At 36.9% G+C, this 23,273-nt stretch overlaps 1 protein-coding gene across 1 annotated transcript; it reads right to left on the bottom strand.

Moving 5' to 3' along the window:
* Positions 1-365: 365 nt before the first annotated feature.
* Positions 366-23,273, bottom strand: EIF3E (eukaryotic translation initiation factor 3 subunit E). The gene is made up of 13 exons (XM_064646737.1): positions 23,140-23,273; positions 21,339-21,453; positions 18,241-18,358; positions 15,066-15,108; positions 14,517-14,621; positions 12,429-12,554; positions 10,970-11,094; positions 9,712-9,838; positions 7,598-7,699; positions 7,080-7,189; positions 2,206-2,308; positions 1,602-1,736; positions 366-529 (listed from the first exon to the last, which is right to left on the bottom strand). Exons 1-13 carry the CDS (start codon positions 23,227-23,229, stop codon positions 491-493), a joined length of 1,338 nt encoding a protein of 445 aa, XP_064502807.1. The 5' UTR covers positions 23,230-23,273; the 3' UTR covers positions 366-490.

Below are 23,273 nucleotides of genomic sequence, written 5' to 3'. Positions count from 1 at the left end.
ACTCTATGTGTAGAGTATATTAAGTTTCATAAAAGATGTAGGCTACACATGCCTTCACTTTTTGAAGATTCTTCTGTAACAAACAAAAACATGAAAGTACAGAAGAAGATTTTGGTTTGACCAAATGTTCAGTGGGGATCCATTTGTTTGTACTACCCACTTTTAATTTTCTTAAAATGCAACATTTGCAATAGATAATAAAAAGCTATAAATCCCTGCTTCCAAACTCAGACAACTCTGGGAACAAAAGCATCCTTTGGTACAAACAAATCTTAAAATGTGACCCAAAATGCTGTAGAATACTATGGTGCTAAAAACCCCATATAAAACGTAAGGATGTATTCAAGTCAGAGACACACAGACTGTTAAAAGTAGCCAATTTTATTCAGATTATGTTAGATCTAACACATAGTTACCTTTTCTCAAAAAAGTTACATATTTATGTGCTTTTCAGTCAAATAAACTGATTTCTCCTCACTGCAGAAGTATTTCAATAGAAGCCAGAGTCTTGAGTAGCCCAGTTAGGTGCCTAAAAAATGAATAAATAAGGATTAGAAGAAGTTACTATATTATCTAATAGTTACTGAAATGCATAAGACACTAATTTAAAAGATTTCCAACGCTATATATGGCTATGAAGTGGGAATGTTGGTCATTAGTGAAGGATACCCTGTAAGTTTAAAGCAAGTGTTGATACAGCAGAAATGCATACTGTAATTGAGTTGTACAGCTTGAGTTCTCCAAGCTAGTAGTTTCAAAAATGAAAAGTTCTAGAAGATTCCAATACAAATTTAAGGTTAATTTTTAGCTATATTTTTAAAAGAAAATAGTAGCACAAAAGTTTCACATGACTTCCCATTAACAGAATAAACTAATGCACCACTGCTTGCTCAACTTCCATCAGTGTTTCAGCCAAGCAGTGAGGAAGCTCAATAAGACTTTTATGTTTAAGCTCTTTTACTGTGTGGTTTGTTTTGTCTGTCTGTTTTTCTGTTAGTTTTAAAGATGTATGGCTGGGTCCCTAGTGGACCACCTTAACAGTGGTGTTCTCCCTCACAGAGCTTCCCATACTGTAATGTGGAAGGAGGCAAAACCAGATGATCTTGCCAACTTTCTCATTTTCACTGGTTCTACTAAAACCTTTTGATGATTCATTATATTCTCTAGAATTTCATTGAATAGGTTTAACAGTTCAGGTTTTGCACAACTCCTCCTTCATGTTCCAGTCTTAAGCACCATTCATTCTTCTTTCAGTACTACATATTCACCTACAGGAAGTACAACTCACTTGGAAAAAGTAACTACTTTCATAGGTGCCACACTTCAATATCTGCCCTTCTCAGGGTAAGAAAGCAGAGCAGCAAATGACAGAAACAGTTATGCAACAAAAGAAGTATCTAGTGACAAGGCGAAAGGTGAGAAGAAAGCAAGAACCGCTGTCTAATTCTCGCTATAAGAAAGTAAGCCTTTTCCAATTTAATTCCTAGTACAACTAGAAGTAGGCACATCTGATGAATTAAGGCATAGATCAAGAATTATACTTAAATTTATCTCTCACAAAAGGAAGATAGCAGGAATTCAGAAAAACACCTTATACCAACCTCAGATCTCCCACTCTGATTCAGTTTCTTCTCAATGTTCATAGCCAACATCTGACTACGAAATGACAGACTTTTGGTTTTTTCAATCACTTGTTGGTAAGGTGAGACTGCGTTGTTGCCCATGACCACATGGCCCTAAAACCCAGCAAAGACAGAATAAATTTAACAATCACAAAGAATGCAAAAACCTTTAATGTAATGCTCTGCTTTCAAAACTTTCACAGCTCATCTTACAAACATGATCAAAACACAATAAATGAAATCTACCACACTTTATACAGGAACAGAAACTTCTGTTTTCTACTGTTTTTCTTTGCCCATGAAGAAATTTAATGAAAAATTCATTTGTATCCATCTGACTTTAAACTGAAAGAGAGGAGGTTTAGTTTAGATTACTGTTAGGGTGGTGAGGCACTCAAACAGGTTGCCCAGAAAAGCTGTGGATGCCCTGGAAGTATTCAAGACCTGGCTGGTTGGGGCTCTGAGCAATCTGGTATAGGGGGAGGTGTCCCTACCCATGGCAGGGGGGTGGAACCAGATGATCTTTAAGGTTCCTTCCCACCCAAACCATTCTATGATTCTGTGATTCCATGTACAGTCTTACCAGTTTTGAATCCAATTTGGCATCCAATCGTGCATTTCGAATTAGATTGACAATCCATCTTTCTGCTTCTTCAGGAGTCATATTTAGTTTATCTGCCAACATACTAAAAGATAAAAAACTTATCAAATGGTGAAACAGAACCTCTCTGATGTTGGTAAACATGACTAGGGACTACAGAATACAAGTTAAACCACCACAAAATTTGGCACAGTCCAAGATTTGTATTCAATAAATACTGCATACCTAGGAAGCTTTTATTGACTGAAATGACTTTAAAACTTACAAACATGCTCTCCTGCACATTTCTCACCCTTAGTGCTTTACACTGCAAGGAAGAAATTCATATCCTGAAGTATATACTTAGTCTGAACTACACCATACTGCATTTAAATCTCAACCTGCACAATTTGCACATATTTCTATTAAACCTTGCCTACATGAACATTCTTTATTTCCATTTCAGTAATTTCACCACTAACATAAAACCACCACCATCATTATAAAACAAACAACTGAATTGCTTTTATTCTTATTTAAATGCAGTCAGCAGTCAAGAAAGTTTAGACTAATTAGTCCAGGAAAATGTTTAGCAAGAAAATTTCTCTCCAAAGTTCAGGAAGAAGAGCCATGACACAGAGCTTGGTACAGATGTGATAGATACACTATGCTCAGACTTCTTGCAATTTCAAGGAAGGAAGGTGGGGGAGAACCGAGAAAGGAAAAATTCTTAATGAAACAAGCACTCTTGTCCAGGAATAATTCCTTCTAATAGCATTTCCTGTGGCTTTCCAGCTAACTCCTTTAGTTTCCTGCTGGCACTTGGCTCATAGCAGGCATTTGTAACGCTCATTCTTCCATCAGCTTTCAGACTAAGGTAACAAACATGAGGTAAAGGGCTACGGGCATGACCACAGAGCCAGCTGGCTACACTGAGTTGCACAAGAGGTCAATTTCTCACCATGTTACGCGATCTTGCCTGAACATATTTTCCTCCAACTCAAGTGATTTTCTTCTTGACGATTATCTGTGTCAAGTAAATACTTTATAATCTATCACTTGTTACCTCATCTACCCGGCTTGAATATCTACATACTCTTCTTTATGCAGTATTCTCTCCAATATTGCCCTGATCTCTCACCCTTCTCCCAACTATAAAAGCAAATTAAATTTTTTGTCACAGATAAACACGAAGAGAGGAGAACAGAAAAAAAGAAAGTACTGGACTTGCATTGAGTCACTTCAGCAAAATAACACAACGAATGGGAAACAAAGTGTCTGAGCTTAGGGGAAACAAGGAGAAATAAAATCCAACCTCAGCTGATACCATTCCAGTAAATTGTTAATCTGAGTTTGAACTGACAATTGTAAAGGCAGGTGAGAACAAAAAACATCAGGGATGTAAATTTTTCTGGAATTATCAGTCATCTAGGCAGAACATGAGGTATTTCAAGAGAATAAAGGTACAAATTGCTTTACTATGCCAAATCAGTGATGTTAAGTACTTGACTTGAAACTAAAGAAATTTCAAACTGAAAGAATGTGGTGTGTGTAATTCTCATACTTCTCTTTTAGAAACATCAATAAGATTCAAATAAAATAACACTTCCTCTAGATGCCACAGAAAGGCGACTGCCACTACAATGGGGAGGTAGAGCAACACAGCTTTGAGATTAGTGTAGAACCTCTATTCTTGGACATAGTCAAGAATCAACTAGTCAAGGCCTCAAGCAGCATAATGGAATATTGCAGTGGGTCCTGCTCAAAGTTGTAATTGAGTTCACAGGATTTAACTGGATGACTTCCAGAGGTCCCTTCCAACCTACTGCACCTGTATTTTACTTTTTTCTTAACAAAGTCCCTGTGTAACTCGAGGGGAAGAGGGCACAGACTTCTAGAGAGTCATTCCAAGCCAGAAACTACAAAGTATTTTGTATCACCTAGCAGATAATAGGTTAGCACTGTTTATAAATATCACCACTATAATTCAATAAAAATGGAATAACTTTATTAATATGCAAAGACTAGTCTACCATTTCAAGTTACAGTTAATTTCAAAGGGTAGTTTCTCCAAAACAGTTGCAAAATAGTTTTCTAATAATTTCTGTCCCTCTGTTTTATAAGGAAATTCACTTATTTGGGTCATGCTAGGGCAACTGTTACTTTCCCTTACTTAAAAGGCAATGTTACTGAACTCCACACATCATCATATACAAAGAAGACCATCTTGTATATAGTTTTCTTGTGTGTACAGTACAAAAGAAGAATGAAGTTCTTTGATTAAATACAGGCATATCAAACTAACCAAAACACGTTCAAAATTAACTTCATCTATTACTCTCAATTAAACATGATATTTCAAACAATAAACCAATTGCATGATGATTTGGGATGTATAAATTTTAACTTACAACTGATAAAGCTTTGTTCTTTGGAAAAATGTCAGCTGCCTAGCAGATGTTAAGTAGTTAAAAAAATTAAACAGGCATTTATTTTCCACTTAATATAAGGAATAGGCTTCCCACTAATTGTTTTCAAATTCATTCTGAATAGTTAAACAGTACTTATCAAGCACTGTGGTATAACTGCCTAGTTTTCAGCTCCAGCAATAGCAGTGGAAATCACTTGTGGACAAAGAAATGCAAGAATGATGCCTCAGTCAAACATCCAATTAAAAGCATTTCAGCTGGCTAATTTCTTCAAAAGCAAGTCTGAAATGCACAAAGTAATACTTATGCATCTCACTTAATCAGCCCAAATCTAATGATTGTTACAGCTTGCAAAGAAGTTTAAGGCTCATGTCCACCATTGAAAGCACAATGACCTACTGAGGAACACCTTATTACTGAAGATTGATTCCATGTGCAATTACCTCAGTGATATGTGGCAGGACTACCCATGTCAGCCTGAGATAAATGTCTCAACACAAAATCTACCACTTGCCTCAGAGCACACTATAATGCTTATAAAATAAGGACACTGCTACCTATATTTAGGAATCACATACACTAACAAGGACAGCCAACTACACTATCTCCTATCATACTTAAACTTGAAATACCACACATAGTACAAAAAATACGAACTGTAAAATAAGTGATATACACTAAATAAGTGACAGTTATCTACCATAAACTTTGATTTGTTAAATAAAGCTTGCTATTTCTGCTATAATGACTCACTGGTATGCTGCCCACAGTTTATCAGTATCTTTTCACAGAGACTTGAAAAATACTTAACACACATACTCCAGACTCTTTGCTCATTGACTTGAGACACGTAAGAGAAGCAGACTTCTTACAAAGACACCCAGTCTCCAGTTAAAAAAGTTTGAAGACCTAGTTTCATTGCAAACTTGTACTGGAAAATGTGCAGCATTCACAGCACTAAAAATAATTTATAGAAAATAGCAAGACACTACTGAGCTTTCTATTTCCCAAAAATCCATCCTCAAGAGAATTATATTTACATTTTTTTCTTCCAAATGCTTATCCAAACCCCCTTTATGCTTAAATGTGCAGTACTCTGCTTAAGTGATTTTAGATGAAGCATTAGCCTTGCTATAAAAATGAAAACTAAGTATGGAAGAGTTCTATTCCCAGCATCTAGTTTCATTTACTATTAAGACTATGCTTAGAACCCTATACACTCAGCTGACTAAAATGCTCGAAATTCACTGTTTCCCTTTTACATCAAAGAGATTAACTACTTTAAGCTGATACAACGGATTAAAAAGTATTTTCCAAAGGCAATTACAACAAACATGTCACCCAATGACTAGAGATTAAAAGTAGTAAGAATCAGTCCTTTCTCCAACTATACCCATCCATAAAAAAGCAATTCTTTCAGTAAGCTTGCAAAACTAAGATGATTTTCTCTCAGGTCCTTTTCTTTTGAAATCAGGCAGTGTTAACTCACTTCCTCAAAGGGCTAAATGCACACATTTGCTCTGGATGCAGGCTGATAACAGGACTCCATTGAGTCTGATCAATGTAACAGCCTTAATTTCTGTTTCTCTGCACTGTTCTCTACCACTGAGATTTTTATAGCATTCAGAGTTTTTCACTTTTTCCTTTTTAATTTAAGGGATGTGGAAACATGGGGAATGCAACAAAGGCCAAGTGGAAAGATCTCAAGCGCTCGTAACATCTTCCCGCTTAGGGTTTTTTTTTTTCCTAAGAAAGGCATCAGAGCTGATCTATTTGAAAAGTCTGCATTTATAAAATTAATCTAAGTGAACAACAGACATATTTGGTGATTAGAACATAACTCTTACAGATGGATCACTCACTTTGTGCCCCAGAGAATAAGATCCATTGTTTTCCATTTAATAAATGGAAAAAGTAACACGATTCTTATAATTTTCCAAAAACATGCCAATAAGACAGACATGGGTATCTGTATCTACCAAATATAAACAAATGTAAGCAATTACTGTATTTGCAATTTGCATTAATTTAATAATATTAACATCATAATTTAATATTAAATTTGCATTAATTTAATATTAACATCAATGTGTGGAACTGAGCTCCAAATGAAGACACCAGGACTTTGACACTGGGTACGAAAGTTTCCATTAAATCCTGTAAAGATCCATGGCAAATTTTTATCTTGAAAGCACTGCTTATTTGGGGGGTTGGGAGTGGTGGGGAGAGGTTGTTTTGAAGTTAAACACAATAATTCAACTTTGAAATATGATGGTAGTAATTTAAGTATATCACATCCGAGCTATAAAACTATGAAGGAAACTGTCCAAATGAGATTTCAGTTAGGATTTTATACGAGAACTGAATATTTTACTACTAAAGTTTACACTGCCAAACTGTCATCCATGAGTAATTTTTCTGCCCTGACAAATTCCAGCGCTATCTTACCCAATGCTGATACACTGATGGATGCGACAGAAAGTCTCGAATATAAAAAGACGGGCATTCTCAATGAAGTCCTCAAGGCAGGCCACTAAGAAGAAATCATTCACAAGCACCTGCAAGTGTAAGCAGAAAGAGAACACTGAGAACAAACATGGAACTAGTAATTTGCTGGTAGACACTGTCAATAACTAAGATCAGCTACAGTACATCTAAAAAAATTACTGCTATACTCCAAGATGTGGAAAGCCTGAAGCTCAGCCAAATGCATGATGACATATTTGCTCCTTGTTCTAGAACTTCTTAAATATAATGTTAAAGCCATATCCTTACTAGTAAGTCTTGTTTCAATGTTACAAAATGAGTTGTCAAAAAACCCACTGCCAAACAACCGTGAATTAAAGTTCATCAGAAAACAGTGGCAATGGAATCAAACACCACTTCAAACAAATTAGCTGGCCATTCTGAATTTTAGAGGTCTTCGCTTAAAGGAAAAGGAGTCTTATTAATGTTTTAAGTCTTACTGTTTCACACTCTCTCAGTTTCTTCTGTGCTCCATCAAAATCAAAATTAACATACAAGCATTCCACAAACTCTGTGATAGGGTCCCTGTATGTGTAGGACTCCTGTCAAGATAAAAAATTGGAACAATATTAGAAATCAAGGCCACGTGGTTACTCAAGTATTCCTTATATTCTTTAAAAAAAAATTAATAGCAGAAACAAGTCCATACATCACCTTAAAAAAAAAAAACAAACCCGAACTTCCCAATTCCTCTTATAAAAGATGCAAAATTGTGCTTCCTCCCAATAGTCTGGTTAAACAACCAGAGGTATAGTTCCACCTTCAGCATTTAATGCTGCAATCTTTGGGTTAGCAAAGTGTCAAGAGACTAGAACCAGCTCTGTATCAAACCTCCAAATTTCTAAAACATGGTAGAATAGTCTTCATAAATTCTGATTTCAAAGACAACTCCAACGCCAAATCCTTCATCTTTAAACTGAATGATTAGTGATTTACAGGGACAACATAACTAATAAAAATGCTACTTTCTATACACAAAATACTTCCAATTTATTTTGGCATTACAGAAGTTATTCAATGTTCTAAATTACCAGGCAGAGACAACACTAGATCTATATACAACTGTGTAAATTCAGATGTAATTAAACATCCCCTTAAGTGTCTCTAATACATATTTTAAGACAGCTTAAGTCAATATCTGTCAATATCTGCTTTAGCACACAGTAAGATCAGCAGATTAAGGGAATTACTAAGAAAGATGTTTTTCTTTATGGATGAAAGTTAATTTTTCCTACCCCAAAAAACTGTATTTATGGCCTCATTATTTAGTTTTAAAATTCAGTTTTAAGGGTAAATGTTTTTCGCATCAAAATTATACTTGTTAACCATTAATTAGTAACAATTAGTTAACAATTAATTAGAAATTAACATCCACTATACAAAATAGTCTTGGATTAATCATCTTTTAAATTTAACAGAAGAACAACAAATTGCTTGCCTATCAAGTTCAATACTTGCAAAGATATTACAAGTATAAACAATCTCTTATTGCTACTGGAGCAAACAGCCTACCACACAAATAATTATCCTGTCTGATCCACTTTCAATGTATAAAACCTCTACCACATCATGATTTAATATAACAAACCATACAGAGTAGAACAGTACTAAGAAATAAATATTTGGTAAGAAATTTCAAAATCAAAGCCCAAGTTGGTATTTTCAAGAGGAACACCCTAATGACCTTTTTTATTCGTGCCAATTGTACGAGATAAACAAAAGCAAAAGAAGTTGTAAAATGTTATTTAAGTATTAGAAGTTCATATTACATTAGAAGCTCGATGCTACAATCAGATTTTAGATAAAAGATGAGTCTTAATACTAATTTATGGCTTCTCATGCTACTTCCTTTGTGAACACTAAGGCTTAAGAACAGATTAATGTGGGCTTAAAATTTGATCCTTGGGCTTTGACTGGGCTTTGCACAAGTAGTTACCTCAATGACTGAAATGGATATAACTGTAATAACTGCACTGCCATGTATGTATATGCATATATATATATATAGTTTATTATTCACAACATTATCAAGTTGAATACAGGCATGATGGCTTTTATACAAGTTGCACGTTGATTTCAACTAAAAATCTTGGCCACAACCCCACTGATTGCTATCAAGCACAATTGTCTTGCTCATGTCTACATCCTCATGTAATTGTGACAACAGAACCATTCTCAAGAAAATGCATGTGAATGCAAATCAACACACACAATTCAGTGGTTTTAAAATGCATAAAGAACCCTTATTCATACAACAATTCCTTGCAGAGATAGCTCAAAAAGAATCAGATCCAAAGCCATTTCACATATCTCACTGAACAGAAAATAGAGTGCATACTCTATTGTACTCATTGCTCCTTTACATGAAAGGAGGGAAAAATTATACTCTGCTACCACTGATCAATGTGCATGTTACTTCAGTGAAAAATTAGTTCACTGACAAAAAACAAGCATCAAAATGCCACAAGTCCTAACCCAGGCATATATTATTAGAAGAAAGTTATTCTGAAGTCCCATTAAAATGGCAGAAATTATCAGGTATTTCAAATCTTACCTGCTGAATAACCTTGACTAGATCTTTCAGCACTTGTCTACGTTTACGAACATCCTTATTTGTTATGACTGCAGTAGTCAAATATCTGAGGATATGTGGGCACATTGTCTGAATTGCATTGAGATACCTAGAAAGAAAAAATACAAGATGCAGGACTCAAAGGTATACTTAAGTTTGCTGATGACTGTAAATTGGGAAGAGCTGTTGACTCCCTCAAAGGCAGAGGGGTCCTGCAGAGAGATCCTGACACACAAATCAGAAGGCTGGGCAATCACTGGAACAGGGCAACCCTGGATGTATGTACAGGCTGGGGAATGAAAGGCTGAAGAGCAGAAAGGGACCTGGGGGTCCTGGTTGATGGCAAGTTGAATATGAGTCAGCAGTGCCCTGGCAGCCAGGAAGGCCAACTGTGTCCTGGGGGGCATCAAGTAAAGCATTGCCAGCCAGTTGAGAAAGGGAACTGTCCTTCTCTGCTCTGCACGGGGGCAGCCTCACCTCAAGTACTGTATACAGTTTGGGGCACCACAATATTAAAGATACTAAGCTCTTAGTGTCCAAAGGAGGGCAAGAAAGATGGCAAAAGTTCTAGAGGGGAAGCCATATGAGGAGTGGCTGAGGGCACTTGGTCTGTTCAGCCTGGAGAATAGGAGACTGAGGGAAGACCTTACTGCAGTCCACAGCTTCCTCATAAGGGAAGCAGAGCAGAAGGCACTGGCATCTACTCTCTTGTGACCAGCAACAGTACCCAAGGCAACAGCATGAAGCAGTGTCAGGTAAGGTTTAAGGTTGGATATTATGAAAAGATTCTTAATCCAGAGGTTAGCTGGGCACTGAACAGGCTCCCAAGGGAAGTGGTTACAGCACCAAGCCTGACAGAATTCAAGAAGCATTTGGACAATGCTCTCAGGCCTATGTGTGATTCTTGGGGCTGTCCTGTGTAGGGCCAGGAGCTAGAGTCGATGATGATCCTTGGGGGTCCCTTCCAACTCAGGATACTTTATGATTCTACTTTCTCAGTGTTAAGCTGTTCTAGACTCCTAGATCTACATATAATAAGTTGGTCCTCTCACAAATAAAGTGTTTCAATTTTCATTTTTAGTCTCAGCTTTTCCTCAAGAATACTTCCTAAATAGCTTTTATAAAATCAAACTAGGACAATATTTTCCCCTGCAGCCCTAAGCTCAACAAGCTTGTATATTTAAATCATATGCCTTAATTTTGATTTAAAGACTCCCCCATATAGTACAACACAACTTACTGTGGCTGATAGAGAAAAAGGTCAATGATATTGTCTCTCCCTTTAGGATGATTAAAAAACACGAACAAAGACCAGTGGATGAGCCACGTTCTCTGCTGAAGAGACTGCAGTGGAGAGCTGACAGACTGAAGGAAAATGTAACATTAGTTTAAGTCAAATATAACACAAAGTTTGCTTGAACATTAACCCACGGGAACCTCTAATTGCTCAAAATTTTGTGATTTTCCACTAACTCCTTTTAACTATCATCACTCTCAGGCTGAGTTTGAGATAAATTTTCCAATATTATATTCCAAATTATTTGCCAAAGTTTGCATTGTTACGGCAAAAGCAGAGATTTTAGTTCTCCAAGACCACCATACTAACCTAAGGTATTACTTCCCTTTTTAAACTCGAATTTTGTTTCTTGTACTCCCTCTCCAGATGTGATCTGAGAAACTACTTGGCTTCTCCAGCTTTTCTGTTTTACTTTTTAAAGCCTCATAAAAGCTTTTTATTGCCCTACACCCTCAGACAATGATGAAATGCCATAATCACTTTCAGCCAAGAAATAAGAACGTATCTTCATTTAAACCAGCTGATAATGCACAAATAAGGGTTCAGCTCCAAGCTGGACCAAGCAGCTGTATTAGCTTCAAATTTCAGCAGCACTTCAGACAGACTGCAAAGCAACATGTTAAAATGAACTGACACAGCAACTAATCATCACTCCAAAGAGCATGACAACTAACTACTATGATTCTATCCTAAAAAAAATCTTGGAGTTTAATGCGTAAGTCAAATATTCTATTATAACCACATAGAATCATAAAGGTGAAAAAATTAACAGAAGAAAATTTATTATCTGCCACATAGACAAAAAACGATTGGGGGACACCGAAAACCAAACATCTTTTCAAGCCTTTGGTTCAGGAGAGTAAAACTCCCATCTTTGGTCAGTGAAGGCCCATGGGCAAAGAGGAAGACTGAGAGGTCCCTAATCCCCTCAGCTGCTCTGAATTAGTACTGCAGTCCTGCTCTCCCCTTATGTTCTTGGTGCTAATTTGAACTCAGAAGCCGGTAAGAAACCTGAATAGCTGAGAACTGTTTCCAAAAACATTGCCTTCATGAGATAATAACACAGCCCATTTACATCCATTTTATTCTTTACAGAAAATTAATTGTAGAAGTATCTTGCCCTCAAACTCATCTTTAAGATTTTTTTTGGTTTATTGGAAATATATTGGAAATACATTTGAAAATATGCTTCTTTTTAAGGTGTTAAGAAGAAAGCAATTTGAAAAGGAAGGCTTCACTATTTTTCCACGAGCACCCTTTGATTCTCCCACTGCTAATATGAAGGTATCAAGTGAAAAGGTGGTAAATACTCCTAAAAAAGATTACAAGTGATTTATAATAAAACTTGAATACTAGCATGTCTAACATCTCACCTTGTTAACATGACCAAGATTTTACTTACATTATTATCTATGGTCTCCTTTAGTCTTGTGAGATCTTCCATGGCTGCATCCCAATTCTGCATCAGTATTTCAGATGCCAGTTTTCCCCAAAGAGAACTCAAAGCATTTCTGTCTGTTGCTGGAACCTATTTTCAACAACAGCAACAAAGTCACACTATTATAATTCTTTTTAAATTATTATTTATGTTTAAAATTAAGAAAGATATTTTCTGGTCGTATTTTTAATGTGCAAAGTATCAAATTTGCATGGTCTTAACTTTCCAAAATTAAGTGCTTTTTTAAAAAAAAGCAGTTTAGGCATAGAAAACAGCAGTAAAACTCCTGAAGTAGAAACCAGGAAATTCTGTCAAAGTAAGATAAAGCTCCATGCTGCTGCAGTTTAAGTTAAAAAAAAAAGAAAAAAAAAAGAAAAAAATGAAATGGCTGAGCACTGGGTCCAAAATTATTTTTTCCCACCATATAGAAATGCTTCTAAACTACTAAAACAAGGTTATTACAAAGCAGGTTCCTCAAGAACTCATGATAGTAGGTAACCACCTAAAAAAAGCTAGCATTGCAAGTTCTTTCTGGTAATGCTGTGCCCAAAGGTGTCCTTGTTACAGAAATGTCCAGTAAAACTGCAACTTTGCAGCAGTGACTATTTCCTGGAAGGGTAGCCCTGAGGTCAAGATGTGTTAGTCTTATACAGGAATGAATTACACTAGGTCATTCACAGTGTCAAATTCTGTTCTCAGACTGGTTACAATAGTTCTTTCATAGATTATGTTACATCACACAGGACTTTAAACAAATCTTCTCCCATCAGAATTAGTAACAAAGTCCTATACCAAGCTATTACCAGCACAAAACCAATACTTCACTTTTTGAAATTAGTTACTTGACATAAAAGAACATAATGCTGAGCCCAGAATTAAGGCACAAAAAATTAAGGACAGCTGCCCACAAACCTATGCATGTAACTTTGATTTCCCCTCTCAGCACATAAAATGAATCTATAACACTGAAAGTCAGCTTTAGTATCAAAATTTAGACTAAGAATTCAACTCATTCCTATTTTAAACCCTATTCTTCTAATTAAAGATACATTTCCCAGTTTTTCTTCTTTAATTTGTGGTTTACTCTAGCAGTATCTCAGAGTTAAGATTACTTGTAGATGGGAATAGAGATTAGACAGCACCAACATATGAACCACCACATGTTTTCAGCAATCACTCCACATGTCTATGAGACACACAACTTCTAACTCAGTATCTTGCAGACAACTAAGGTGCCAACTTAGCAGATACTTTTAGTTTAGCAGGTTCATATGCACTGTGCTGATTCCAAATCACATAACTACAGTTAAGCTATTCACAATAACTGCTTTTAGATACTGCAGCTGTTCTAGCTACAGTATCTGGATTTTCAAGCAGTTATGTTAAATTTCCATTTGTTAGTAAAACAGCACATTCACCGGCCACCAACAATAAATTTACTATGTTGAGATTCTTACAAGACATTAAATCTTCATTCTCAAAATTCACTCCCACCAGTAACAAATGATATGGATTACAACAACATGAAAAGAATTGCTTTAGAGATGATGGATCTGGTTCTACATTTTTTATTTAAGCTGTTTACATTTCCTAGGGAGATGACTTATACTCTTAAATCCATCACAAAATTCAGGAGAAGACAGATGAGAGTTCAGATAAGAAGCTGGCAGTTCACCACTACCACCAATTACATTCAATCCACCTGCAAGCTTTTCACTACTGTTAATTACATCTGTGCACAAAAACAAGTATTCACAAAAAAAAGTATTCATTTTGCCGTATTCCATAATTAAGTGTTACCACAAAACCTACACATTAAAAAAACAATTCTGAATTCAGCTTTAAAAATAAGAGAACTGCTGGACAATACTGATAATTATTAACAATTATTGTCAACTTTGCTGTACAGTAATTGCCTCAAAAAGCTCAAAAGTATTATATTCTAAGAATTAATACAGACAATTTACTGGTTTAAGTATTTCATTGAAAAAAACCCACCCAACAAACAAACTCCAAAACTAAACCCCAAACCAACAAACAACCAAAACTTACCAGAACCCTAAAGAAGTAGAGATATTCTGCAGCTCCTGAGTAATTACCACACTCATACTGAAATTTGGCATACCTGTAGAGTGTATCTAGGTACTCCTGCCTAAACTGAAAAGGAATACAGTAAAAGTTTTATTCACTAGGAAAAAAGAAACATACTGTCACAAGCCAATTTTAATAGTAGAGTAAGCTTCAAAATCTGTAGTTTTTCCAAAGACATTGTACACAGAAAAAGACAATAGAAAACGATTATGCTCTCAATCCATGCCATGGAAAGAAAGATTATACCAATATTAGAAAAAGGTGAAATTCTGTATTGCAAAGTAAAGCACATCGTAATTACACAGGTGCAGCTAACATTAAATTTCAGCTTTGTTTGTATAAAAATTATAAGTTCAAAGGCATAAATATGTTAGCATTAGGAATTCTGCCTATTAGCTACACTGACAGGAGACAGGGCAAAATGCTAGTCCATAATTTCTCAAAGCTGTCAGCTTTGAGAGAGCTTGGGTGGAGATATTTCAAACTGAACTCAACTGATAAAACACTTACCCCGTGCTTCTCAGCTAGATAGTCAAACAGCATCCGACCATCTCTATAATAAAAAGATAGAAAGTGCTGTGTTTTCAAAGCAAACTGATAGTTACCATGCAACACACTACACAATGCAACACAATTTTAAAGGTAAAATACACAAAATTGAGCACAAATTTTATGTGATATTCCTCCACTTGATCAAAAGCAGCTGCAGAAACATAGAGCCATCAATTCCTAAAGTGTCACAAAGAAGCTTCAAAATCTTAAAATTATTCCAATTTCAAATATTTTTAAATAAAGAATGCCACTCAGTTCTTCCCACTTTCATGTTCTAATTCCAGAGTAGTTACTCTAGACAGCCTTGATTTTAACAGGAGACAGGAAAAAAAACAGCTAAGACTAAAGTAAATACAAGTAGAAAGGAAACTTATCCCACTGTTAGCACTGAGGCACAGTGGTTAGCAAGAATATCTCTACCACAGCAAATACCTGCAGAACACAAAACTATAAAAAATAATCGTATTACTAAACTCTAAACATCTAATTCACCCATGGTCACATCTCTGAAGACTATTTTTTATTCAACATTAATACTAAAAGGACAAGCAGTATTATCTAGATCAAAAGAAAAGTCTGAGCCTCCAGGAGGCAAGCTATAAATTTCCTGGTACAAAGATACTCCCTTGCACACATTTTTTACTGTATTTTCCCATTTACTCTGAAATCAACTGACTGCAAAGATGTTTGTTTAATTAGAACTTATGGTATAAGATTCTATAAGGAACTGGTACGTTGCCAAGTGAGCCAAGAATGACAATTCCCAATAATACTTGTGAAAGCAATTAAATAATTTCATGGATTTGTTCCAGTGGAAGATACTTCAAGAATGAGTAATACTGAGTGTTCCTCTAAAATTTTGAAGTCAACATCCTCCAACTTAGAGAAGTGACATGTTTTGGCTTATTCATGAAATAACTTTTACCTGCTAAGTCTCCTTTACACATCATTTCCCAAACTTTCATATTCCAAGCAGTGCTGTCATGGATCAAAAGCCGTGATCTAAAGCCCTGATAATATGCAGCTCTGAATTTGATAGAGATTCCAAATCACCAGCAGAAATTCACAAAAGGCAAGGAATCAAAAGTTGCTTTCTACAATCTACAGCACACTGTTCAAGGTGTAGACAGCTGGACATCTATCTGCCCAACTCTGCCCATTACTATCTAACCCAAATCATCTGGATTGGAACTACTGCCCAATAACCAAAACCAGAATTTCTGACCTAAGAAGTTTCCAGACATTTTACAAACAAAAATCACATACCAGTTGTAAAACAAAACTTGCTGCATATGAGTAGCAGGGCTAATATTCTATAGCATTAGGCAAGTTATATTTCATGCATTTATTGACTTTATCTCTTGCTTTCAAACATGGCATTTTTAATTTGAAATAAGTACTACTGACCAACTTCTGTGAATCAAAAGTCAAGTAACAGAGCACATTTCCCAAGAAATGATAGTACTTTAGTAATTTGAATCCTAGGCCAAGTATTACTATAAAAACTGGCTAAAGGCAAAGCAAGAATTGCACAACACCTCTATACACTCAATTAGATGTGAATAGTTGTGATAATACCAGGAATTCCTTCCTTTAAGACAGTCCCAGTTAATAAGTTCAAGGCAGTTAACTAATGGTGATTGGGCCTTTCACTTTCAAAGCTACACTTCCAAAATGAGTGGCTCCTGGCTTTGCATAACCCCAAGCCATAAAGCAAATGTAATTATCTTACACGAATAGCTACTCTGAAATTAGATACAAAGGCAGCTTACTTAGTTAACGTTTTTTAAAGCAGAAGATTAAGTACATTCTGGTGATATCAGAATAGAAAATAAACTTTTTCTGATGTGCTGCAAGGCACATTTCATGATTCCTACTGACATGTTGTTTCATGTGCACATTGAGACACAATACACTGCACTTCACCATTTCTGCACTAAGTTCTAAATTATTCTATAACAAATTCTGAAAACAATGCAAAGAGTGGAGAAAACACTGGGGAGAAAAAAAGAGGGGAAAGAAAAAAAGGATGATAATCTGTGTTTGAAATAAAGAGTAAATTCTAATCAAGTTCCTCCCCCTCCAGGGACCCATATTCTTCAGGGGATTTATTCCCAAACAAAGGTATACTCAAAGATTTCTGCAGACTAGAAAGAAGAGTTTGTGCATTCAATATTTTTGTAAGAAACCAGTAAACCTGAGTTTATTCAAATTCAAGTTGAGCCATAGTTGCTCTAGTTGCTCTATCTGGTGCAGTATGCTCTGTTTGAAACCTTAGGGCAGGTAAGGCTGAAGAAAGAATCCAATTAATACTCCAGGGTTTGTCAGACACATTTACAACAGTAATAACAATGTTTCCCATGTACAGGCAACAAGCAGTAATTTATGTCAAACAAATACCTGCCCACCCCTCTATTGAAGGTGCAGGAACTCCTCAGTGATTACAGCTGAACTTTCCTACAGAACCCAATTCAAGCTTATCCACAACAGAACTCTCATAAACCTTAGATATAACGTACAGACAATTCATTCTACTTTAATTACTCCCATAAGCAAATTAAGAAGAAATGGATGTGCCTTAAAAAGACTATTATGAGCACCACTAACACCAAAAAGTTGTAACAGTTTGGGGGTGGGGAGGGTAAGGGGCAAAAGGACAGAACTCCTGAAAGAAATATGTACTCTGAGGCTAAACAGATGCTTATCCATCAGGCCTCCCAGACTAAGATGGCATTCCATAATGCTTTGTGGAAGACAGAAAAGAGAATCTGAATTGTTTTAGTTCGTATTTCCCCTCAAAAAAGCCTAAATCCCTTCAAAACCCAAACAAAAAAGCCCCTCAACCTCCCCAAAACAAATCTCGGCTGTGATTGGACTGCACTGAATGATGACTGTCCCTTGTCCCAAGTTGACTCATGAACATTAAGATCAATAGATGTCTTTTACACAGCAGGTAAAAGCACTGAAGAGAACAAATTATGCCAAGCAATTTCAGTTATCTGACCACAAGCACTACTTAAACACTGTCTGGAAATAAGTGTCCTTCTTTGTAGTTGCTGCACAGAAAACACTCCTATCATCAACACCTCAGAGGTACTAACAAGCCACCCTGAGAAACCATGTTAGAAGTTACCTGGTGGACTGCATTTGCCTCGTGGTCTCTGGATCCTCAAACATCTTCACAATAGGTTCCGTTTCAGCCTGAAGCTGCTTCAGCTGTGCAACAACAGTTGTTCTCTTCTCACGCAAAGCTAAACACACAAACAAAAATATTTTTATATAATGTCTTAAGTTGTTACAGAAACCAATGTTCGGTGCTGACTTTTGAACACATCTTCCCTATTCCTACCACGGTTGTCCTCTCAGTCAAGTCACAAACCCAGAGGTATCTAACAATTCTTTGACTTAATAAAAAGCTTCTAATATTTGGTTCTTTTCCTCCTGTGTGGAGTTCTAATCAGGCCACTAAAGAGCAGGTACAGGTGGAACAGAGTCTGTATTAGACAAGGAATCTTCAGGCTTCCACTAAGGGAGAAACAACCTTTTAATTAAGTTCACTTATTCCAAGTAAACTTGGGAAAAAGTAAACAGTCTCATGATATCATTAAGATTGATTTTCTTCTGACTGATGATCAGGTTCTGAAAGCACATTCACAGAACACTAAACTGAAAATTGTCAGGAAAAATTTCAAGCAGCTCAATCTGCAAAATTATGATTTTGAGCACTCTGCATGCTTAATGGAAACATTAAGCCTTTTATGAAAAATTGGTAGGAAATAGGGTGATTATTTTACACAGATTCAAACTTCCTGACCAAGTGCTACCAATGCAGTAAAATGAAGCCTTAAATAAAATTCAGAAAAGTCTACGTGTTAAAAAAAAAAATAAGAAAAAATCACCCTGACACTGGCTATGTGACCCAAGAAACATATGGGATCAGACAAGCCAAGACCAAATCCCAGGAGAAAAATGCAGGAAATGTGAAAGTATGCCACACACCAGAACATTCAATGCCACAGTGAACCTATCAGACATTTCTTTTGTGATTTGACTAACCAGGTATTTGAACAGGACACCCAAACTGGCCAACACCATAATGGTGACCCAACCTAAATCTGACTTGCCTGATAGGAAGTGTTCCAATAAGGAGAAATTATCTCCAACTTCTGTTGACTCTTGAGATTATAAAAGAGGAAGGGAAAACAGATGAAAGAAAAACCATTCAGTTGACTTACTAAGAATACGAAAATGTTTTCCTGCGACATCTCCTGGGTGTGTAATTGTAAGTTGATCTCATGGAAGACAAGACAAAAGCAACTATAAATTGTGCAGGGACATTTCTAAGTATAACTGTGTTAAGTGAACTTAGCTTTGAGTACTTTAAACAGTGAAGTCTTAAAATCAGCATAAACTTCTAATGAAGTCAGTGATTCCACAAATAAGAACCACCTGTCTGTACACACATTCTGATAAGCGCTGACAAATGAGGATGGCACACACCAGAGAGATCCCAGAGTAAGTTAAGGCCTTTGCATAGGAAGCTGTGCAAGCAAGCACCCCAAATAACTGACTCCACGTGTGAGAACTAGCTCTGCTTATGTTAACTGACTACAAGCCACATATCAAACAATGGTAAGTCATCATATAAAAAATCCTGCCAAACTGATGATGTAAAGTCTTAGAGATGTTTGAAAAGAGCATAAGAAAAACATTACAAGTGTGGAAATTGCTCATTTATAATGAAGGCAGACATCTCCTAGGGACAAAATTCATTCACTTTTCCTGCAGCTGTGACCTTATAACCTTAGGCAACCCGCCTAAATAACTGGCTGTAATCGGAATATCGAAGACATAGGCTTACTATTTCTTGTGCTGTTTACTACTTTAGTATTTTACTGCTAATTTACTACTTATTTACTACTGATAACAGTAATGTTCTTCAACAGTTTAGAAAAGCTGAAGCAGGGAAAGAAAGAGGAGAGCCAGGAGTTGGACTCGATGATCCCTGTGGGTCCCTTCCCACACAGCACATCATGTGATATTCACCTTCGAGATTTTTACAGCCCTGATATGCCCTTTTTAATCAGTAGAGCTGATAAGTAACCTGACAGTGAGGAAATCCTTACATCTGTTTCTTAGATTACAGAAGTGACAAACTCTGGTTCTCAAAACAAGTCCATGCATCACTGCATATATGCTCAGTACAACACCTAATGCCAGCAAAGGTTTGGTCAAATCATTGACTCCAATGTCCCAATGCTATCAGTTCTCTTCGCATCTTTCCAAAGAGATGAACTGCCATCTCTGCAGTCTAAAGGCAAGACTCAGAGGCAGAATGCAAAAGCACCCAAGTCTCTTTCTTCTAAGCTGCAGGCAAGACAGACTGTAGTCCCACTAGTTTAGAAAAAAGCGAGGAATTCCCCAAAATGAAAAAAAAAGATGGTGGATATTCAAAGACTAGGTCAGGGAAAAAAAAAGCCAAACAAAAAAAACCCCCAAACCTGAAAAAAGGAACAACAGGAAAAAAACCAAAACCAAAACACCCATAAAGGATAGAAATTACAGAAAGCAAGATAACATAATTTTCTCCTTCTCCAAGACGCTCCTCAAGAAGATAGAAATTTAAGACGTAAACCGGAAAATTCCAAAAATCATGGATAAGATAGTAAGAGATTAAGTTTCATATTAATTATAATCTTATATACAATTTATTTTCTTCTAGACAAACAGCTATCTGTATGTCGACAGAACTGAGGAAACATCTTCAGAAAAGCATCTTCAGAACCATCTTTCTCTCTCCAAAGTCTAAAAATCAGCCACACACAGACAGATTAATGGAGTTACTTACAAAGCAACTCTAGTCTTAACATACTGGATGCTTCAAAGAATAAGTCTAATGACACCAAATCATTGTGCAATAGTGTTTAATTTGACAGATGAAAAGTTAGTGCAGTGCAACATTAGGCTATACCTTTCAAGTGCTTGAAATTATCAAATCAGCATTGAAATACTTCAGACATCACTCAAAGATTATGTTCCTGACAGACCAACAAACCCAAACTTCTCAGGATTAGGGAATTCTATCTGTCTCAGTATTGCACCTCCTTTTGTTAAGGCCAAAGTTAAACTGTATTCTAGTTTTTGAATGCAACAAGTAAATTACCACTAGTTATCTATTATTTTAGATAGAAAGGTGGTAAAACAAGTTTTACATCTAAATGAGCAGCTTACCGTGTGGAATTTCATCGGAATAAAGATTTTTGTACACATCCATGGCAAAATCCACCATGTTGGTATCACTAAGGAGATCCAATTTTCCTTGGAGTAGTTCTTTTTCATTGTATATCTAAAACAGAAATTATTAACAGATTTATCTGAATAGTATTAAAGAGTTTCAATTCACATTATATAGTTATTTCTATTGCACAGTTTATACACTCTTGTACAATTGAATTGTTTTAAACACGAAATCTCACAGCTCTGTCATTAAATGTGCTTACTATAAAGCCTTTCTACATTTTCCATCTTGGCAGGATACCAAAAACTTCCTGCTATTTATGAAAGCAGGAACTTCAGAGACTAGTTAGAAGTTAAGTAACATTACTGTTCTCTTAACAGGAATAGTAATTCCTATTGCAAAAATTATATATCTATTTTAAAAAATAATAAAACCTTTGTCAGATTTTTCTTACAAAGTACTGAACACTTTCCACAAAATAAAATGCTGAACAGTGCAGACTAGTTAAATTATTTAAAGTGGATCTCAGAAGAGATGCTCAGGATTAAATTTATAATTTAATTGCAGCACAGATTAATCTAAAATATGCTGCTAGGTCTAAAGCATAGGAATAAATTTAGAGTAGCTGTATAACTGGATAGTGTGCTTTTGTACTTGTCAAACTCTTTTTTAGAGATCCTACCCCATAATTTAGCAGTGAGTTGCAAACTGCTCTTAGGTCTTCAAGATGGACGTGAGGGCCAAATCTGGAGTATTCCTCAAAAATACGTTCGCACAAGAGCTGTATTACAACTCACCACACCACATTATGGACATCTCAAATATAGAACCTGCAAGTTTAACTGGGCTCTGAATGCTGTGTTATTCAAGATTAACACTAAAAAATAAGTCTTTTTAACTAACTTGAGCCGACTTACAAATGCTAAAATAGTACAAATGCCCCCAAGATGACAGACATTAAGGAAAATCCACGTGCTAGACACAACAACTAGTTAGGTCAAGTCTCGATATATGCATGGTCTATCATTTAAATTTCTGAAGGCTAAAAAACTATCTATTTTAAATTCAAAACTTATGTCATTTAACGCATTTTGCTTCCACTTTAAAGTAGCTCAGACGAGTACTTCGTACACTTTAGGCTAAACTCTTATCAGTCTACACTATCTTCAGCATTATTTGGTTCTCTGTAGCAATAAAACTTCGAAATATATATAAGAAAACCAATAAGAGATAACTCTAGAACGGACTTGACATTTGTTCTCAACACAAATTTGTGATGACAAGGGTTTCAAATTGGAGTTAATCAGCGACACTGGCGCAGGCCCACAGACCGCCCTGAGCTCCGCGGCCGCGGGGGTGTCCCTCGCTGTGGGAGTACACCTGCGGCTGCGAGAGAGAGCTTTCGCTCTTCTCTTCATCGAACACTGGGGAGGGAAAGACACTGCGCCAAACCCGAGGAAGGAGGAAGCGCAGAAGGAGCTCAGCGCTGCCCGCACACGAGCGGCCAGGGCGCTGCGCAGCGGGACCAGGGACCGGCCCCCCCAGGCCCCTCTCGGCCCTGCTCCCGTCCCGCCCCGCCCGGAGCAGTCCCACACGCCTCGCCCTCGACCCACGAGACGCAGGAGCCCCGAGCCCCTCCCTGCGGAGGCTCTGAGTCCCCCACGGGCCAGGCCCGGCCCGCGCGGCGCCGGAGGAAAGCGCGCCAGGCCCACAGGAGGCACCGTCAGCTTCTGCAGAGCCTGCCGCTTTCCCGCTCCCGCAGCCGGCTCTCCAGCCCCTGGGACAGCCACGTACCTCCTTGACGGAGAGGAACTCCAGCAGCGGGAAGACCAGGTGCCGGTCCAAGAAGTGCGCGATGCGAGTAGTCAGGTCGTACTCCGCCATCTTGGCGCCGGCAGACAGAGGGGGGGCCGGAACGCGGCTCTTTG

This window comes from Pseudopipra pipra, chromosome 1 (genome assembly GCF_036250125.1).
Source record: "Pseudopipra pipra isolate bDixPip1 chromosome 1, bDixPip1.hap1, whole genome shotgun sequence".
Taxonomy (NCBI): Eukaryota; Metazoa; Chordata; class Aves; order Passeriformes; family Pipridae; genus Pseudopipra; species Pseudopipra pipra.
The sequence above is the reverse complement of the archived record's forward strand: the minus strand, read 5'-3'. Positions and strand labels throughout refer to the sequence as shown.

Bases quoted from the DNA above. Each gene is read 5' to 3' on its own strand.
- EIF3E (XM_064646737.1), bottom strand. From the start codon at position 23,229: ATGGCGGAGTACGACCTGACTACTCGCATCGCGCACTTCTTGGACCGG. The intron at 21,454-23,139 runs GTACGTGGCTGT...TTTCTGTTTTAG, and splicing joins AGTTCCTCTCCGTCAAGGAG to ATATACAATGAAAAAGAACT. The intron at 18,359-21,338 runs GTAAGCTGCTCA...TTGTGTGTTTAG, and splicing joins TTCCGATGAAATTCCACACG to CTTTGCGTGAGAAGAGAACA.